General features: G+C 25.6%; 1 protein-coding gene across 4 annotated transcripts in view; it reads right to left on the minus strand.

Annotated features, from left to right (window-relative positions):
* Positions 1-21,891, minus strand: part of LOC107446574 (uncharacterized) — a 38,824-nt gene extending 16,933 nt beyond the window's left edge. Inside the window, exons 1-14 of one of the 4 annotated variants that reach the window (XM_087168972.1) lie at positions 21,727-21,891; positions 19,356-19,400; positions 19,161-19,250; positions 13,254-13,397; positions 11,934-11,981; positions 11,753-11,836; positions 11,628-11,669; positions 9,241-9,300; positions 8,971-9,162; positions 8,106-8,272; positions 7,472-7,637; positions 5,867-5,955; positions 3,442-3,613; positions 1,652-1,714 (exon numbers count right to left, since the gene is read on the minus strand). In XM_087168972.1, coding sequence (XP_087025098.1) covers positions 1,652-1,714; positions 3,442-3,613; positions 5,867-5,955; positions 7,472-7,637; positions 8,106-8,272; positions 8,971-9,162; positions 9,241-9,300; positions 11,628-11,669; positions 11,753-11,836; positions 11,934-11,981; positions 13,254-13,397; positions 19,161-19,250; positions 19,356-19,400; positions 21,727-21,756 — 1,392 coding nt within the window. In that variant the 5' untranslated portion in view covers positions 21,757-21,891. Of the gene's footprint in view, positions 1-1,651; positions 1,715-3,441; positions 3,614-5,866; positions 5,956-7,471; positions 7,638-8,105; positions 8,273-8,970; positions 9,163-9,240; positions 9,301-11,627; positions 11,670-11,752; positions 11,837-11,933; positions 11,982-13,253; positions 13,398-19,160; positions 19,251-19,355; positions 19,401-21,209; positions 21,246-21,726 lie in introns of those variants that run through there. The other 3 variants (XM_087168974.1, XM_087168973.1, XM_087168975.1) reach the window with 3 other exon arrangements.

Here is a 21,891-nt window from a genome sequence, read left to right on the forward strand (position 1 = left end):
AATATTCGAATTGCTTCGCAATCCGATGCTCACTTTGCTCGCTCATTCCTAACGTCTAGCTTTTGTATACTTTTGTGAATACTGAAGTTCCGAAAACCATTCACTGTAGAAAATTCTAAACCTGTGCATTTCAATATTAATTTGAAATTGCAAACAGTTCACATATTTTTCTTAATCACACTATTCTAAATTTCAGTTGTTGAGAAAAGTAACTGTTGTAAGTTTTGTTTTAAAGTCTTTCCCACCAGAGGGCTAAAACCATGTGTTGTAAAACAATATGAAATAGTACTGAACGCCTGATGTAAAGTATCGGCTTCGATGAAGATAATTTTGTGAGAATTTTTTTGATAATTCTGTGAGAATTCACCCGATTAGACATTTGATGCTCACTATGTGCTCTTGTGCGCCGAAGCCTATCAATTAAAACATATTAGCGTTTTATATAATATAGATTAGCCATATGATGCTCACTACGTGCTCTCGCGCGCCGAAGCCAATCAATTAAAAATTAAAACTGTTGCCAACGCGAGAAAAGAAATATCATCGGTATTATTGATGCATACATACGTATTAGCGTTTTATATAATATAGATTTCAATATAAAACTTGCACAATGTTGTAAGCAGGTGTTTTAACAATATAATTGACTGGGTAAAATTACTCTATTTCAGATTTAAATGAATACTGCGTGTGATACTATAGACAAGTTATGAATGATACAACAAAAAATATAAAGAATACGTTTTTCCAGGTTTTTCACCAAAAGAATTTTCGCTGAGTTCAAAGTTGATATCAATTTTTGAAATTATTATGATAATATGAAAAATATTAGGATATTTTTGATTTAACATAATTTACGTAACTGTGATTTTGGTGAATAGAATTGTTTTTCTTTTCTCTAATTTTATACAACTTGAGGCATTCAAAAGTATTGTGACACTATCTGTAGGTTTACGTTTGACTTAAAATTACACAAAATAGAATTTAAAGAACAGTTGTAACGTAAACAAATACAGGTATCCCATTGGTAAAAAATTAAATTTGAATCCGAACTTAGTAATAAAAGAAACGTTTTAAATTCGTTTAAAATAGAATTGATTTCTAGATATATAGAATTAAAGTATAGTGATATTATTCAAGATACATAAGAAAGGCAAATTTATATAATAAGTTATTCTTCTGATATTTTTTTTATCACACTTAATCAAGAAAAATTTGAACCAAAACTTTAGTCAAGATGAGTTATATGATTTGTAGTTAATCATATACCAGTTTAAAATGAAGTGATATGATTAATCTTTATATCTTTCAACATTCAAAGTAGTTGAAAGATAAAACAGTTTTAGAGGTTCATATTAGTGTCAAAAATTAAAAGGAGAGTTTTACCTTACCATCATTTTAAGGATTAATTAATAAATAATATTTTGAGCACAATATTAAATATTGATATAATTCAAAATCAAGCAAGAGAATATTTTTTTAAAAAGAATATTTTTTTAAAAAATGTTTTTAAAAAAATGTAGCTGAAGCTTCAGAATTATGTGGAAAATGAGGAAGAGCTCAGAGAAAAGATACAAAATGAGAACTTTTTAAAAAAATTAAAAAAAAAAGAATATTTAAACAGAAAAAAAATAAAATAACAACTAGCTACCTTATTGACTTCATCTTCAGTTTGAACCATCAATTCACTAAGGGTAAGGTCTAAGGAGTTTTTCTAATACATGCAGGACAGAACAGAATAAAAAAAAAACTTTTTTTAACAATTATCTATCAACTTTAAAACCAATAAATGAAAAAATATAAAGCAAGCAAAATGAAATGAAATAAATAATTATTTATAAGTAGCAAAAGAAAAATTCAATGGCTTTCAAAATATTTCATTTGTATAAATAATAAAGGTGATATAAATTAACATTAATTAAATCATATACACTTCAGTTAACACTCTTTTCTGTGCAAATTAAAGATTATATCATATTATACAAATAAAAATTTATTTTTCAAAGAAAAAAATCAAAGATAATTCTATCATGGCTTTTAACTTTCTTAATCAAACTTTAGCGCGTAAGATGTATTTGACTTCTCATGAAACTGTTAAAAACAATATGGCTTTTTAAAATCACAGAAGTTGGATGCAGGCAAACTTCATATAGGTTTACTGGCAATAAACTAACACAAAAACTAAATTGAAAAAAAATGAAGATTTTTCACTAAAAGTCTAATATAAATGAAAGAATTTTTTTTTTTTTTTACTATTTGAATAAAATTAAAATAATAATTAAAAGTTTGTGTGGTTGGATAGTTTATAAGCACAAGAGCTCAAAAGAGGCTACACTGCACCAGCCACTAAGAATAACGATAATGACAGTATGAAAAATACATTAAAGATTACTCTTTAAGCTATTCCAGATACAACTGTTTCTTTAAAAAAAATATATATATATATATAAATTACTGATAAAATTTTATAAATTTCCTTAATAAAAAATAAGAGGCAGAATGATTTTAGTGCTTTTATAAAATTTTTGTATTATTTACTTTCTATTCAAGAAAGGTTTAATGAAATTTGCTTGAAGGCAGAAGTTATAGCATTGAATTAGATGTAAGCTAAAAATTAGAAGCTAATCAATTACTTTTCAGATAAAAATTTGCAATAGCAGCAAAATTTCGAAAATAATAATTTTTATAAAGTTTAAAAGTAAAAAAAAAAATAGTCTCATTAGGCCTAGATTTTGTTTTATCTCTTAAGAAAACATTTATAGTTAACATTCAGAAAAAAAAATTTAAGAAGAAAATAAATGGTTTTTAAATACGAACATTTAGAAAATCCTTATTAAATGCTTCGATTATAATTAAGTAATTTAGCAATTAAGTAATTTTTAAGTAATTTAGCAATATCTATATAGTTGTATGTGCTTTGCAAAGAAAATAAAACTGAAGATAAAAGAATTAAATATTTTACAACTTAATGAACTATAAAAGAAGTAAAATATTAAACAATTTGAAACATAAAAAAGTAATAGATTAACATACTTTGATTTTTTAAGCTATTTATTTCTAAATTTTTCCAAATAAAGTAACTTCACAATAAACAAGACTATTTAGTCATATTACTTACTAATTTCAATCTAGGGGAATAAATTGATTTTAACGTAAAAGAATATACTGATTTTATTTTAAAGGTACAGTTTACATTTGCTTAAAATAGATAATTAGAAAATCCTAAAAAAGAATACAGTTATAGAATTTTATGAGATGATTAATTATACAATATTGAACATAAAATGGCAATTGACGTACCAGTGCACCTGTTATCAAATTTTATTTATTTATAACTATAGGCATAGGACTTATTAAGTGCTTATTAAGTGCATTTATCAGAGCTTGTTTAAGGTACAGGGGAAAAAATATAAGTCACAATTTAACCTCTAATTTTAATACCTGTTTATCTAAATCACTTAATCTTTTGCGTGCTTCTCCTTTTTGTATTTCTAACTGCTTTAACATAGTTTCTAAAGCATCTTGTTCATTTTGTAGATTTTTCAATTCACCATTCTTAATTTTTACATCTGCCTCTTTCTGTGCAAGATCTTTTTCTAGAGTCATTTTTTCCCTGAAAAAAAAATTCAGTTTTAATAAAAATATAAAATATCTAAACGCAATCTGCAATATAAACACAAGTAATAAACATCTACCACAAAACAAACACAAGCTTGTAAGAAAAATCTAGTTTCAATAAAAAATATTTAAACATAATCTACAAAAAAAAAAACACATATATAAAAAGGGTTTAATCATTTACTCCTAACTAAAGGGTTTTAGGGCTTAATACTAAACTAAACTCAGTGGCATGACAGCCAAACGCAGAACCCTCAGTATTTAATCTCCAAACATGCTTGGTACTCATTTAATTGACCGACTAAAGTGATGAAAGGTCGAGTTTACCTTGCCTGGTTCGAGGATCGAACCCAGGACTTGTGGCACAAGAGAGCAAAGCTCTATCACTCAGCCACCGGGCAAAACCTAGTACTAGAATGACTAAAAATCAACAGAGGTCTGTAAGAGGCTACTAGTGATTGACTCAGATTATTACATTAGTTAATATAAAATTACAACATTAGTTAATATAAAAGGGAATTTACAGATTTATCAAAAAACACTTTTGTTACGAACTTTTATGACATTTAGAATATTGAAGTAAATTTGCTAGAAAAACTTCCCAAATTTTTTTTTTAACTCTAGAGACTTAAATCAGTGATAATCAGTAACTAATTATTTGGTTAATAAACCATAAATTAAAAACAAATTTTCTTTTACTTCAAACAATTTAGCATAACTTTCAAAAAAGTATTATAAAATTACAATTCAAAAGTAGAAACATGGTTAAAATTATCATTTGCACTCTAGGTAGATGTTAAAAGTGTGCTCTCCAAAAATAACCTTGTTGCAGTAGTTGCATACGTAATTATGCCATTCTACGTTTCTTCAATGGAAAGAAAGTATAAATTCTGTGCTTGATTGCTGCAGTTTTAATAGTGTCTTCGATGGGGTTTTAAACATTTAAATCATCTTCATTGTTTATTTTAATGACTGTTACATCAACTACATACTGACTATTAGACGAGGATTACAGCAAATCACGAAAAGTAACAAGTGTACAGTCATGCTAATCACCTTCAGAATAACTCATTTTACTAGTTACGAAGATACTTTGAATGAGGCTGTAAGCGTAAAAGGAACATCTCGAATTCTCAAAACTGGTAGGGGTCGGTAGTTTATTTATTAGACAAAGGTTTAGTTATCTAGGGTTAAATCATTGCTGCAAATAATAAAAAATATTTTAAATTATCCTAAATGGAGCAGTTTAAAACCAAAAATTTCCAAGTGAGGTAAAAAAAAAAAAATCACAATTCAATACAGAAGGAAAACTTGCACATATATTTCAATAAATATTAGATAAATAAAATATGTTCAAGTCATTTACAGAACAGAATCTGAAAACTAATAAAAAAATAATTTTAATTTTCTGAGGTATTTTGACTAATTTTTAAAAATAATTTATCTCATTAATCATCAAACACAATCAGCTTAATAATATACAAATAATGTATTTACACAATTCTATGGCTTAAGATAAATAAAATGATTTCAGGCCATGTGACATTTACTGACTGAGCATTTGTGACAACCTAACACTTCCTTGCATTTATTTTTCTATTTGAAACACCAATTTTTTTCCTTTATTCAATAAGAAAGTCATGGATTGAAGAGAAATCTTTACACTATCTTGACCAATGAAAAATATTCAGCTAAATAAAAAGTGATATTGTATGATGCATTGAAAGATTCTGTACGTTAGTAAAATTCATTTTATTTAACACTGTTGTAACTAGTTGGTAATGCATAGTTTTGGATTTGCTAAATTTTCTTAAAAAAAAGGAGAAAAAAAAAGACTAAAAGATATATACATCAAGATTGCTAATGTTGCACTAAACTAAACCTTGTTAAATTAATATAACTTTTATTTAATCAATGAATGCTGTTAAATTTTGCTAACTGATATCATTGCAATTATTTTTTAATAAATTGACCTCTCTGATGAATTTATACAAATTTGTGATTAAAATTAAGGTAAGGCTCATGGTAACCACTTTCATCTAAGATTTAGCAGCAAAATATAAGATAAAAGATATATGATAAACAGATATAAGAGCGATATAAAAGAGATGACCTACTAACTGTTATTTTTAATAAATTTTTTAAATCAACTTTATTTTTCGTCACAGGACTTAAAAATTAAAAAATAATTTTAAAAGTTTTAAAACTCACAATGCTTTTTTGAATTAAAAATAATTTTAAAACTCACATTTGAAGCTCTTTAATTTCACCACTAATCATATCCAATTCTTTATTACCAGAAGATTCCGCATCAGATGTTATGGGCAAAATGACATCCTATAAAAGAAAAATTGCATTTAAATTTCAACAGAAATATATGTTTTTAAATAATGTTACATAGCTAGATTATTTGAAGATTTAGTAATCACTTCGTAAATTTAGAAAACTTGTCTTAGAATAGTTTTGAAAAATTAAAGTTATAAAACTAAAAAAAACTTATACAGAATCAACTAGAACCATCTTGTGAGCAATTCTGCAAAATTTTTAATAATTATTTTAGCAATTTTTAAACATTTTATTATAGTGTTTGCCTTAAATAAGGCAAGTCTTTGCTTTTACTTTTACATTAAATAACCGAATAGGTCGAAATCAAATGTTTACAATTTCAAAAAAATTTTGCATTAATAAAAAAAACTAAATATTCAATCACAGTTGTAAAGACATGTATGACTAATTATCAATACTTAAAAAATAATATGACATATTCCTATATTGATTCTCCCAAACCAGTATCCTTTACTAATTTTTAAAATCTTTTAAAAGTCAACTATGGTACATTATCCAAAACAAAGTTCTTAAAAAAATTTAACGTTTATATACCATTTAAATAACTTGTTTTGTTTATAGAGCTCGTAAAGAGTGTAAATATAAAAATAAATGTATAATAATCATTAGTAATTATTTTAACTGTAGATGTTCTTATAAAACTTTAGATTTATTATAATAAAAATTTAATAGTTAAGGGAAAAGTAAATAAAATAAGAAAATCTACTAAAAACAAAGCGGGTTATAATGCACTTAGGTTAAATTTTACAATTTGTTATTTCTACAAATCATGTGTCTACTTTTATTTTTCCAACCAAATTCATGTGAATCATATCTTGCAGTTTCTTTTTAAATATTGCATTCATTTAATACCTACATAATTTTGGCTAAAAGGAAAGTGTTTTTTTTCCATAAATAATAATATGAATAAATAAATATCTTAAATAAATAAATATCTTAAAAATAATGCTAAAAATGTTTTAAAGTATGAGAAAATAGAGACCTTAAATAAAATGATTTCATGCTCAACACACAGCCACTTTTGCTCTCAAGATATTAGAGATCATGTATTTATCATCATAAGTTTTGGATGTTAAACAATTGATGACAAAAGCAAAATTAAATGAAAAACAAAGCTCAAACATTTTCCCTTTCATTGTAAAAATAACCAATGCATTGCTAGCATATTTTGAGCATTATAGTCCTTTCATTTGAGATAATTGTTTTGGCCAAATAAAGTTTTATGAATACCTTGATTTAATGAGTTAATTTTGGTCTGCAACTTTGAATTATAAACAAATTTGACTAATATGGTTAAAATTTACTAACTGATATTTAACTCAACTATTTTCAAAATAATTTACAGTTCAAGATGCTGTTTTGCTTTTCAGGCAAATTATTAAATTATCATATTTTTAATCGTTTACAATTTTAAAAAATGAATAAATTCCTTAAATAAGTAGAGATAGTGCAATGATTTTTATATTAAAAGTGTAAAAGTCAGTAAATAAATAAGACTAGGAGTTACCTGTGCAATATCAGATGAAGGTTTCGGCCTCATAGTAGGAGGTACCATTTCAGGATATAGGGTTGTAGGTATTTCCATTCCTTGAAGTTTTTGTTGTACAAGATACATTGCCAATGCAAACTGTTCTGAGTTTAATTTTCCATTTTGTTTAATATCACATAAATTCCTAATGAAAAAGAAGACACTGATTCATATACATATATATATTTTGAATGGCAAAATTTGGTAAATAGAGCTTCGTTACATCGGAGTTCTGACAGTAGTTACAAAAAACTTGAATTAATTATACAACTCTAAGTCAGACTTCAGACCACTTGAAGAAAAAAAAATCTGAAGTTTATAAATTGTTAAATAGAGAGTTAAGTCTGTAAGGAAAAAAATTTTGAATGGCAAAATTTGGTAAATAGAGGTTCATTACATCGGGGCCCTGATAGTATTTACGAAAAACTTGAATTAATTATACAACTCTAGACAGACTTCAGATCACTTGAAGAAAAAAACTTTTTGAAATAATTATTTCCTTTTACAGATTTGATATGCTTTTTTAAGACTACAGTAAAATACAAATTACCTACACTCTTATAAATCTATCATAAATAACAAATTAAGTATGAAGAAATTCAGTTATGTTTACCATATATGAGCCAGTACAGTTTGAGAAAGTCCAGTTTTTAAAAATGTGTCTTTAACATCCATTCCAGTCACAAAACCATCCTTATCAGTATCTAGGATGTGAAATTTTTCGTCGTATTTAGCTTTATCTATAGCACTGATTATCCATGTTGAGCCCCTTCCTACAATCTAGAACAGAATTTCAATATTTCAGCAAATTTAGTACATAATACAGATTAAAATGTTTTATTTGGCAATCATACAGCCAAAGATCGATTGTCAGTCGAAATTTTGTATTATTCCAATTAATAAAGTATCGTTAAAGATCTAGTAATTAACTTAAATTTTTATCGAAATTTTCTGAGATAAATAATACTACAATGGGTTCTATATTATTATTTCAATAACATTATATACTTTTCCTTATATAGTTAAATTTTTTTAGGAAGAGAAGATTATTCAGTTATAAAAAATAAAAAAAATGATTAACATAATTAATGTATAAGTGATCTACATCTTCAAAATCTTTTACAATCATAAACCCCTATCAGTTCATCTTTACCTTTTCTGACCTAATATTAAAAGTTATTCATAATAAAAAACTATCGGCTGTTAATGAAAAAGCAATTTAGAAAAATCTACAAAAGTAACCCTTTCATTCCATCAAATTGGTTAAAAACTGTTTAAACAAAACATAGGCACACATTACAATAAGTTATTTAAACACTAACACACAATAAGTTCAGAAGACTTTCTTCAGTAAATTGTTATTAAAATACTTTCTTATGAACTTAATTGCTAATTACTTAAAGTTCACAGTTTCTGAAAGTTAATTTCACAACATACAATAAATTGGAAATAGTTGAGAAAAAGAATGAAACACATACATCAGATGAAGGTGTGCTAGATCGCCTTATACGAGCAGAAACATTATTATCTATTCCCTGAGGCAAAACATCTGGAAGAACTTGAACCATTCCTGTTATACTCTGTTTTCTTTTTAAAATCAACATCAACTCAGGAGGCAGAACAGCAGGAACAGGTATATTTTCTAAAGCTTTATAAACTAAATGCATTGCCTACAATAAAATATTAGGGTAAAATTATTATGATGCTAAACAATAGTTAGATAAAGGATGGGAAAAAAATGAACATACAAGTATAAATTCCTCTTTACTCAAAAAGCCATCCTGGTCAGTATCACTCAGATCCCATATCTGAAAGCAGAGCAAAGAATTTCAATTTTCTATAAATCTAGAGACAGAATTAGTTCTAGAAATGTCCATTTATTAAAATAAAAACAAATATCATTATTTTTTAATTTAGTTAATAATGAACAGAATAAATTTTTACAAAATATTATTTATTCACTAGATATTACTCGTAACTTTCAAACGATTTCAGCTGTAGTTATAAAAATGGTGTCGGGGGTACAGACAGTCACTATTAGATAAGACCACAACTGCCAGAGAGAGCTTCCAAACTTCATCATTCACGAAACTTCAAAGTTAGTGTTCTTATCTCAAAAAATGGAGAGAAAAAAAAAAGGAAAAGTAAATTACAAGGTTGTAGATCATCATTGAGTTCTGATCTTGTGAAAATTGATGCTCAGAAAAGGACACTTAAAATGTGCATTTGTTTGTTAATGATTTTCTATACTGAACTATGAAGAAATGTTGTTAGAAAGAAAGAGAAAGTTCTTTTTTGAAAGAAAGAATAAATAGTTATCACAATACATGCTTAATTTTTTTTAATTCAAACTTTTATTAAACTGAGCACATTGAAAAAAAGAAGTATCTTGTGATAAGTTGTAGTTTCTTTTTGTACTGTTATTGCATAGAAAAGCGCAAATAATAAATACACATTTAAAATGTTTCGTTTATAACATTAATGTACACAAGGTGCCAATAGGTATAGATACTAAATCCGTGATGCTCTACAATTTAGTAATTCACTATTTTTCAATTATAAATACACATTAATACATACAAATAATAAATACACATTTAAAATGTTTCGTTTATAACATTAATGTACAGAAGGTGCCAATAGGTATAGGTACTAAATCCGTGATGCTCTACAATTTAGTAATTCACTATTTTTCAATTATCTTACACAAAATTCATAACTAGAACGCTAACTTAATTTATTGAGGAGGTATCATGTGGAAATGTCATGAGGAGGAGTTGCTAATGGACTATTATGTCCTTAAACTCATTATGTGGTGGCGTTAATGTAGAGCATAGTCACTCTATTAAACATGGAGACAACTTTATTACTATATCTGAAGTAGTTCCTAAATTAAGATAAAGGACATAGACATCCTGCATGTTAGTTTCACTGCACTTAAACACTTATTACAAACAAATTTTAAAAAAAAGTGAAACAAAAAAGGCAATAGATTGACAAGTTAAAAGCACTAAATCCTATTTGCAATTGAAAATTATAAAGACACTTCCTTAAAAGAGTCAGTCTAACTCAAATCTTAGTGGATTAACCTATTCATAAAATTATACATATTAAAAAAATGAGAGAGGGGTTCCATATAAATATTATATCATATTTTTTTTACAAAATTTTATTGCCAGAGTCAATCACACACAAAATCATCAAAAAACAATTATTAACAGTCAAATGTATTTGGAAATACTATTGTAAATTAAATTTATTGCCAGTGCTTGAAAAAAAATAGTGCACCAAAGGATTAGTTCGATTTATTTTCTGTTTTTTCATATTCTTAAAAAAAATGGCTACAACTAAAACCAATTTTTTAGGCCAGTTTATCACTCGGACTAATGTTCTTATTTACTCAGATTAGGTTTTAATACAATTTGTCTTGAAATAATTTTAGGCAGGCAGTACTAAAGGGATAAAATATTCTTGAAAAAATAGGAATCACTAGCATGACTGCATTTACTTTTAAATTAACAAAAAATATAAATACATAATACAAGTAAAAGATCAACATAAAAAAAAATTCTTATCAAACCAAGTTGCAGACTGATCACCTGAAAAAGTTTGAGTCAATGGCAAATTTTTAAATTAACAAAAAATTTATTTATTTAATGAGATGCTTTGTAGTACTGTTAAAAAATAGCATTAGGCCTAAACGTCTATCTAAAACATCTATTTAACATCAATCTAAAAACATCTGATGCACATACTGAAGTCTTATAGGTAGATTCACAAAAAAAAAAAAAAAAAAAAAAATATGCAATGTCTTAAGTTTATTGCATTCCCGAACTCCAGATATTAAAATGTAAGTAACATCCTCAGTATCACAAATACCATTTTCTTCCATTTAAGCTATAAAAATAAATTTTACAAGTACCAGTTCCGAGAAAAATAATGAAGTCTTAAAATATTTATGAAATTTGGATCATTTTACATTTAATGTGTAGTAAATTTTTAAGAATACAAAATTATAATAAAATATGCCAAAACAAACTTTTAATATGAAATGCCACTAACAGTTTATTAGCCTAGTATAATTTTATTTTGCTAGGCTAATAAATTTTTTAATTGATATCAATAGAATACTTACTTTGCCTAAAACATCTAAAGGTAGCTTAGAATTCAACATAACCTGTAAATAGAGGATTTTTAGGCTATATAAAATAACACAAAGTTATAAAATATCACTAAAGAGACAAATAATTAAAGCATTACTGGTTTCACTTTGTCCCCAGGTAATTTTCCAGCAATGGGTCCCATAGAGTAAAACATTTCTTCATACTTCTTTTTCTCAGATGCCTATTTAAAAAAAAAATGCCAAGAATTATAAAACACTCTAAGTTTTAATTTACAGTAGCTACTATTTCTTTTTTTAAAAAAATTTAATCATTCTAACCTTAATATTCCAATCAATAGCTGGAGAATTTCTTCCACTTAAGGTTTGCTACAGAAAAAAGAAGCAATAAGTTTATCCATATTCAAATAACATTTTGTAGGAAAATAGTTTAATTTGTTTCATCAGTAGCAAAATAATTTAAACAGAAAAAATCTTTTTTAAGAAGAAAAAACTAGAAATGATTTATTTATCCACTCTAAATCATTCAGTCAATTTTCTTGGAAATGTAATTATATTTGCAATTTTCAAAACAAAATTTCCAAATCTAAAAATACCAATAAGAAAATGTTAAAAAAAAAAATTTGAAATTTCCTTAACATCTTTGCTGCCGATGTCATGCCAACAAGTGACTGCATGATTGCAACGTGCTGATAGCAAAACTTATGCTTTTCAATCTCATTATTGGATTTATAGATCTAATTTAGAATTATTTTTTCGATCACTACATGCAAAGCAAAATTAAACCAATATAAATGTATAATTTTTGGTACGATTGTGTTTCAATTCTGGCAAAACATAACAAATGTATGACTACAATTGATTTTTCCATTAACAAAAATGGAAATTAAATGCAAAGTTTTAAAAAGAGAAGAAAAAAAACTGCTGCATCACTTATTCTATGCACCAAAAATATTTTTTGAGAGATTTTCTAAATCATTACATCACATAACTTACATTGCTTTGCATTCGCATTAACTTTTTCCTTAACTGAAATCATTATGTAAACCAAAAGCACATACATAATTAAGAAAGCAAGTTCAACTGAATAACAAAATTTTTAGGATAAATAAAATAAATACTGTAGATTGAAGAAAAAAATATCATTTGAAAAGACATATCTTTATGGGTTTGTAATGCATTAGGTTCAAAGTCATTTCGTTCATACCGAACAGGATCATTATAGAAAAGACCTACTTAATATTAAACATATTAGCAAATTCTTATCTAAATTGACAATACAGATAATCCATAAAGAAATGAAAAATGTAGTTTTGAGAAAAATATATAAAAAAATTAGAGCATTTGAAATTAAATGCTTCCAAACAAAAACGCATATAAATCATTAACGCAGAGGCTGTTTAAATTGAGCATTAAAAATAATCCAAGTCATTAAAACTTGATTAACAAGTCAATAATTAGGAAAATGACTTTAAAAAATTTATAATAGTGCAATAATTTCTCACAAAAAATAAAGAAATAAAAAAAGTTTTATTCATTAGACTTACATATTCTGCAACAGTAAAAACCAAATATTAAGCAACTAAAACAACTTAAATAACTTCATACTGAGCATATAAAATAGTAATCATTTATGCTTACCAATTGTGGAGGTGGTATATCAAGACTCATATTTGACAATGTTATGTCTTTCCCATTCTGGTGTAGGGCAATCAATTTCAAGGCAACATAGAACCCTTTCTTATCCAGGAAACCTTTTCCCTGAGGATCTGATAAATCCCATATCTAAAATTTATTAATATTTTCCTTAAATATTTGAATAATTCTAAATGGAATAATTAGTAATTTTCATTAGTAATTTTATAAAAGCAAAGAAAAAAACTCATTAACTATTGAACATAAACAAAATCATATTAAATAGCTAAGGAATTGATGCAATTTATAAAGGAAGAAAAATTAAAAAAGATCAAATAACAATGATTACAATTGATCTTCTAGTTTGACAATTGTTAAACTAGAAAAAATACAAACCAAGAATAGATTTACTAATCTAAAGTAGAGGTAGAAAAAAGTTAACATAATAGTTCCATCATAAGTCTGTTACTCAAGTAAAAGAGCTTTTTAAATGCCATCATTAAAAAAATAATTAAAAAAATAGCAAATATAATAAAAAATTATATAATTAAAATAAAATAAAAAATCAATAATTCTGACAAATTATTAGATGATCAAATCACGACCAAAGTTAAAAAATCTGCAATAAGACAAGTTAAATTTTAAAATAAGTATCAAAATAATTAACCATGGCATATTGTATTAGCTTGGTATACTATGTAGATAAATATTGTTAAAATTAAAAAAAAGATGTGAATAATGATATCAGAGTAAAATTCCTTTCAATGCATATCATGAGTACTGCTGGGGAAAAAAATTACAAGGATTAAAAAAGTGATGGAGCTTATAATCTACAACAGAATGGTAGTAGAACAAAATGCTCCAATTATTGTTACATAAGAGTTAAATACTTCCAACCAAAAAAAAAAAAAAAATTAAAAATTTTTTTTTTGTTTGTGAGACACATGACGTTTGAAAGCTTCAATATTTACTAAGATTTATACAATTTTTTCCTTATAAAATTGTAATTATTTTGCTAACAATTCTAAAATCTATATTAAGTGAAAATAAGATAAGAATGGATAGTTAAGATTTGAAGGCGTGTTGGTTGCCCTACCAAGAAACTATCAGATTTAATTAAGATATTAATTGTTTAGTTATGTACAAAATATAATTCCTGAAAAGTAATAGATGTACCACTTTTAATACAAAACTTCTCTCTCGGGAAAAATTAAATCACCCAGTCTTGCTCCACGAATGGACTAAGCCAGAGTCCACAAGTTAACTCTATAGAAATTTAGAAATACTAGAATTCCAGTTAAAAATTAGAAATTTTTATTTTGTTATAATTTAAGAATATTATGCATGTAGTTTACAAGTGATATAGTAATATTTTTAGCCTGTAATACAGCAACTTTTCATGGGCCCAGTATACACACATATCAGGAAGGGGATAAGAGCTGTTAGTACCCGAACTTATTCCAAGAACAGAGGTTAATAAAATAAAACAAAACACAGCTAATATTGAACTAAATACTTATTGCTTGTTAGGGAATGAATCTTAAGTAAACGTATAAGCTAGACTAAAAATATTTTTATAACTGTAATAACCAATAAGTATAGTTTAAAAATAAAAGAAAATTTGAGAGTTGATATAGTAAAACAAATTTAGCTACATAGATGCTGGAAATAATCAACAGCAACAACACGCCAATAAGGTAGGTTTTTCTGTATGACTAGCAGGGTTCGTTGATATATATCAATGGATATATATCTTGATATATATCATGATATATATCCGATATTTATTTTGAAATAAATATCATGATATTTTCGATATTTTCACCGAAATTTCTAAAATATCCCCCACGTTATTTCAAGATTTCTTTTAATCACTCCACAAACTCATGCTACCATTCACACTATCTTTACTTCCTACAAAAATCTTGTTTTAGATTGCACCTGCTCCCACTTACCCCCTACCTACCTAGAAAAATGCTACTAACGTGAAAAAATGAGAGAAGAGCTAGATAAAACTGAGAATTATGATATTATATATTATGGTTGTTCTGCTCATATCTTAGCTCTTTTATCTAAAGATATAAATTTTCCTGATGTTACAAAAAATTTTATTAAAGTGATCACTCATTTGCCAAATGCTTGGTATAGAAAAATGGAGGGAAAATGCTAGTTGTTCCTCAGGTAGTCAGGTGGAGCACTATGTTCGATTCTTTAAAGACCTTTTTAGAAAACAGAGGAAAATTGGTGCAAGTTTGCCAAGACCACAAACTTAAAATTGATAAAAACATCTTCAATTTAGTAAATGATGTAAATTTAATGGTAAATTGCTCAGATTATATGAGCATTTTAGAACAGATTGCAAATGCTTTAGATGCAGTACAAGCAAATAAATGCACGATAGTACAATGTGTTGAAATTTGGTGCAAACTAAAGGAGAAATTAGAAGCATGTGGAAAAAAAGACGTGATGAAAGAGTTCTCAGAAAGAGAAGTTATGGCTTTAACCACTGCTCATTTAGCTGCTAATATGTTGGACCACAGATATTGTGGAAAAAAACCAAATGACGAGCAAACGCAAAGAGCTTTTAATTTCCTACGCTCTGTTGACAAAGATATTTTACCTATGGCTATGAATTTTTTGGCCAAAAGAGCCCCTTTCCAGGCTTCAAGTTCGAAGATGACTTTCTCAATGTGGAACCCACAGTTTGGTGGGAAACTATCAAGTTAGAGGAACCATTAAAAGTCAGAATAACAAATCTTCTTGAACAACTATTAACTGTCTCTCCTTCCACAGCTGGGTTAGAGAGAATATTCTTCAGCTTTGGATTTATTCAGTCCAAGTTGCGGAATATATTAGGGACTGAAAAGGCAGAAAAACTTACTTTTATGTTCCAATATTTTAACAAGAAATAAAGAAAAATGTGTTTTAAAACTTAGTAAAAGTAAAATAAAAATGTCCTGTATTTTGGTGATTGCAAAGATTTTGTTTCGGAGAACCTTTTTTGTTTAAAAAAAAAATTTGTTTTATTTTATAAAAATTATAAATTTATTAATTAGAATTAACATTAGGAGTTTAGTATTTATATAAAATGAATTATTTTACATTTTAAATTTGTATATAATGTCTGAAAAACAATTCCTAACAATAAAGTTAATTTATATTGAGGATACTAAATATATAACAAAAATTTGAATATATATCAAAATATCGGATATATATCAAAATATCGGATATTTTTGATATTTTCGAAAATATCATGATATCTACGATCCCTGATGACTAGTTAAGCGTTCGGAGTTTGTCGGCTAGAAAACAGAACTAATTTCAACACAATCACGGCAACCCATTTTACTCCGTTCTCTCCTAACATGCATTTCCTTAAGTGGTAGAATACTTCTCTTCTCAAAACAAAGAATGACTTCACTAGTAATACGACATTTTGACTAAATGATATTTAAAAGTTTCTTTTTTCAATAACAGTCTATGTTTAAAATAAAATTTATTTCAATTTTATCTATTGTTAATTAAAATATAAACTGAACTCAGACAAAATAACCTTAAAATGATCATATGCAAAAGAACATCATATAGTTCTCAATCAAGTAAAGTATTACCACCTCATAAATGTTGATCAAGTTAAGAGCAGGGGTCTGTCTAGGTTTTTCTGAAAGGTACCTATTTTGTGAAAATTTTGACATAATTTGTGAAAAATTCAAAATTGCATTAAAAAGTCAACACAAAAACATGGTAAAAATATAGATTTATCGTTTCTTAAGGGAGACAACAGGGTTGGAATTTTTGCCGGGAAAAAGGGGTTTTTGCCAGGACAGTGGCAAAAACTGGTAAAAACCGGCAAAAACTGGTAAAAACCGGCAAAAACCAAATTATCTAAATAGCTGATTAAATATTATTACAAAATACTTGAAACAAATTTAACTCAATCATAAGGAATAATAATTTTGATACATTACATGAAAAAATTATTTTTAACATATTAATAATTAATATAAGGGTAATAATTTTTAAAAGATTGAAAGTTTTTGATCTCTTTTCATTTTAGAATCCTAAAATAAATGTTTTTTTACAAATAAATAAATATTATTATTTGTATAATATTATTATTTATTATAAAAAATTATTATTTGTACAATAGTTAACTACACATGTTGATAGATATTTTATGCTTTAAATTATAGTTATATTAATTTAAAATAAGTTCATTTCTCTGGAAAAAAGAGAATAATCACAAATTTTCCAAACAATAATGTTTTAAACTACTAAAATGATATATTATTACATTATCATTTAATTATGGAATAATAATTTTGTTAATTTTTTTGTAATTATTTATATTCATAGTATATATTTTAATTTCAGGATTAATTTTGTATCAAAAATGTGTTTTTGTCCTCTCATCTTGGAAAATGTAGGTTTTTGCCACTTTTTGCCAATTTACTTGGCAAAAACCTGTTTTTGCCAGGACGGTTTTTACCGGTATTTACCATGGTTTTTTCCACCTGCGGCAAAATCTTGCCAACCCTGGGAGACAAAAATAAAATTTTAAGAAAAAGTATTTTGTGAAACTACCGTTTTCCCTAAAGTTGAATTTGTGAAACTACCGTTTTACCTAAAATTGAATTTGTGAAGGTACCGCTAAACGGTAGTAAATTCGGCCTGGACAGACTAGCTTGAAATTTAGCATTTCCCTCAGTAACAAAACATAAGCTACTTTTTTATTTTTTAAAATGAGAAAATAAAAAATACTTGAATAAATGAGAGTAAATATGTTTTTGAGTTTTTTCATGGGTCACTTAGCTACACTATACTCTTATGAATCATTTTGAGTACATCAGGTTCTATCACAAGGGAAGTTACAAAAATCACTTGAGGCAATTTTTTTTTCTCTTTTAACAAAAAAAAAGAAATAAAAAATTTCAAAAATTAAATGAACTATCTCTATATAAAGTAAGATCAGTTTCTTTCTGCAAAAAGTACAACACTTATTATGTCACGGCAACCAAGCTAGGAATTGAACTCACTTATTCTGATATTCTGTGAAAAATAACTAGTAAAATCTTCAATAAATGGTTTAGTATTAATTGCAATTTTTTTTAAAAGGGCAGAAAAAGTTACATATTTAGTATATTAAATTTATTATATTAAAGTTATTTTATAAACTAGTATCTTTATATTTGAGAATGTATTGAAGAGATATGACAGAACTTTCATAGGAAGTAAAAATTCATCTTAAATTTAATGTTAAAACTGAGGATCTGTCAACTTATATTAAAAAAAAAAAAAAAATATGTCAAAGAAAATTTTGAGCTAATTTACTTATTTTGGCAAAATAAAATCTTTAAGAAAAAAAAGACATTATAAAATTTATAAAATCAATAATTAATTTCAAAACAGAATAGAAATAGAGTATAACTAACAAAATTTTATATTCAACAATCTGATTTTATATTTCAGTTTTCTTCTCCTTCCATTAATAAAATTTCTTGACATTTTCAATGAGTAAAGTAGACTTACGATTCTTTATCTTCAATTTGCAAATATATAACTATGTTAATTAAATTTTCTAAATCTTATTCTTCAAAAGAAATATAGATTAATTGCTAGTATGAAGTAATACTCATATATAAAATAAAAAAGTTTTTAAAAAAAAAAATCATGATTTCAATCTAAATGACCTTAATAAAACTTCAGATGTATTTTACAATTCAATTAAATATTTTTAATTTGTAAAAGATATTCCATAGTTGCTATTTTTTATAAACTAATTTCCAAAGTTGTATATATTTTTAAATTAATATACTAATAAGTCAAATCTATTTTTTTTTAAAAAAATTAGTTAAATCAGCAATTTTGCAATCAAATAATAGATATTAAAAGTACAATACTAATAATTACTTTGCTTAATATCACATCTGGAAGACCGGAACGTTTGAGGAATGCTGCAGCTTCAGCCGCTGAGACACAATCAGTCTCAGCAGGATCCACCTTGTTACAGAAAAAGAAAAAAAAATTTTTTTTTTTTTCACTTTATATAATTCAAGCAAAGAACTGAACAAATTATATCAAACATAAGTACAATATCAAAATTACCTGCCGATACAAAGCTTCATATAGAGCAGTGTGAGATCTAGCAACCTAAAAGGTACAAATGTCAACAATGAATCCTAGCCAAAAAAAAAAAAACATAACCTTCCAAAAAAACTAAGAAATATTGTTTTACACTAATGTGTGATATATACATATATATATATTAGTATATATACATATATATTTATATAGAGACAAAAAAATCATTAAAGAAAAGAGAAATCTACAAAGAAAATAAACAAGTTTTATTAACTGTGCATAAGCTGCTCAAATACATAGAGATCATGCAATAAAATTTAAAAAAAATACCAAAAATAACTAACCCCCCCCCTCAACAAAAAGAAAAAGATTTTTTTTAAGAAAAATTTAAAAATCCAGAAAAAAAATTAATCCAGAATTAACAAAATTAATCAACAAAAAAATATAATTTTTTTACATATCTACAAACGAGAGTGCTTTCTAATATTGTATTAATATAGCCAAAGCAAAATATATCAATACAACAGTTTGAGTATAAGTATAGTTTTGTATTGATGTGTAGTTTAGTAACTATTCCATTGATATATTTTGCTTCGGCCATATTTATACAATATTAGAAAGCACTGTAATTTGTGGATATAATCGTGTGAGCTGACGATGTGATTATATCTTTTCGTTATTTCGTTTTCTAGTTTTCAAATTTTTTTAAAAATTTTTAAGACTTTTTAAAAAAAATCAATCATGGTAGTTTTTCTTCTTTTAAGTTAAAAATTTTTTTCCTCTTTATTTCTTTACTTGTTTTCTTCATATTATTATCTTATATATGTATAAATAAATATATATGATAATAAATTATTGAAACAGAACAAAAAGAGAAATTTAAAGCATTATAATTCAATTTTATTAACTACAAATGAGCTACATGTACTTAGAACATTTAACCAAAGATAATCACATGGAGAAAACTAGAAAAGAACACAGAAAAGAAAAAATAATAGAGAAAACAATAAAAATTATTAAATAAATGGATGAATGAATAATTAATAAAATAAATAAAATCATTATTCTAAATATCAGACAAATTAAGTTAAAAAAGATATAACTTTCTTTTAACTCACACTGTTATATATATATATATATATATATATATATATATATATATATATATATATATATATATATATATATACAAAAATTAATGTATATAACTGTGTATTAACTGACATATATATCAATAAAATAGTGTTAGGATCAACAAAAAAAATTAGACATATTATATTCGTTACCATAATTTAATCAATTAAAACCAACCAAAAATTTTGAATTGAAAAAAACAGAAAAATAAAAAAATATATATAGTAGGAATAGAAAGAAAGGGATAGGTACTCACAATCAATGAATCAAAATGATTTAAAAATTTTTTTACATAACTAAGTTGCCAAGATATAAAATAAAATGTAGAATGGAAAAATGTTTAAGACATGTTCAGACCGTAGTTGAGAGTAGATCTGATATGAGTTTGTTGTCTTGGAATAAATGCAAGAAAACAACATACTAAACTTAGAAAATTTATCAAAAATTAAAAAATTTTGCACTTTAAATATGAAATTTTAATTAAATGATTTTTATAAATCTTAGTAACATTTATTGAATAATATTTGTTATTAAACTTAATTATTTGAACTAAATAACACTAAAAAAATTAATACATGATTATAAGGCTGATATATAAAATACAGGGGCTGAAAGAAAGAACAGTCATCCAAAGATAATATACTTAATATTCACTTAAAGAACTGAAGGTAATTTTAATAAAAAAGACATAGAAAAAGTGATCCTATACTTATTTAAATTTATATTTAAAAACTCACATCATACCTTGAAAACAAGATGAAGTCTTTTTGTTTAAGTAATAATCACTAAAATTTCAAAGAAAAAAAAATGTTCAGTGATATTATACTGATATATTTGAACATTATCAGAAATCAATTTCATAGATAATGACACCTGTTCCGTAAAAATATATTCACAAGGTAATATTTTTAAAAACTAGTTAAATAAAAAATATTAGAAAAAAGTCTGTTTTAATTATTGTTAAAAAATTATTAACAGCACATGTTTATCATTTATATTTCCAAATAATAACATAGTACGAAATATAAGATTCAAAGGTTACTAATGGAATTTTTCAATTACTCGAATATCCACGTTCAAGTTTTAAGAATAGATCTCAAGGAAGGATAGTAGTTTTAAGTAGGTTATAAAATCAATGAAGCAATTATTAGAGAAAAAAATAAATAGACATAAAAATAGTATTAATATACAATCGATTTGACAAGTTACTACCGACAGCTAATCTAAACATTGCTTTGATGAAAGAATAAAATTTTGAAACCTGGGAAGGTGAAGGAAGCATTCCCATCATAACTTATTTTTATTCATAAATATGTTTTCATAATTTTAAAACGATTCAAATTAACTTTCGTAATTTTCTCAGCGAGCTGTCGTCCGCCCGAAAATTTCTTTTCCTTAATGTTGCCAATGTGTGAAAATTAAATAT

The sequence above is a fragment of the Parasteatoda tepidariorum genome, chromosome 8, assembly GCF_982258835.1.
Source record: "Parasteatoda tepidariorum strain Cologne lab strain chromosome 8, Ptep-v5.0, whole genome shotgun sequence".
In the NCBI taxonomy this organism is placed as follows: Eukaryota; Metazoa; Arthropoda; class Arachnida; order Araneae; family Theridiidae; genus Parasteatoda; species Parasteatoda tepidariorum.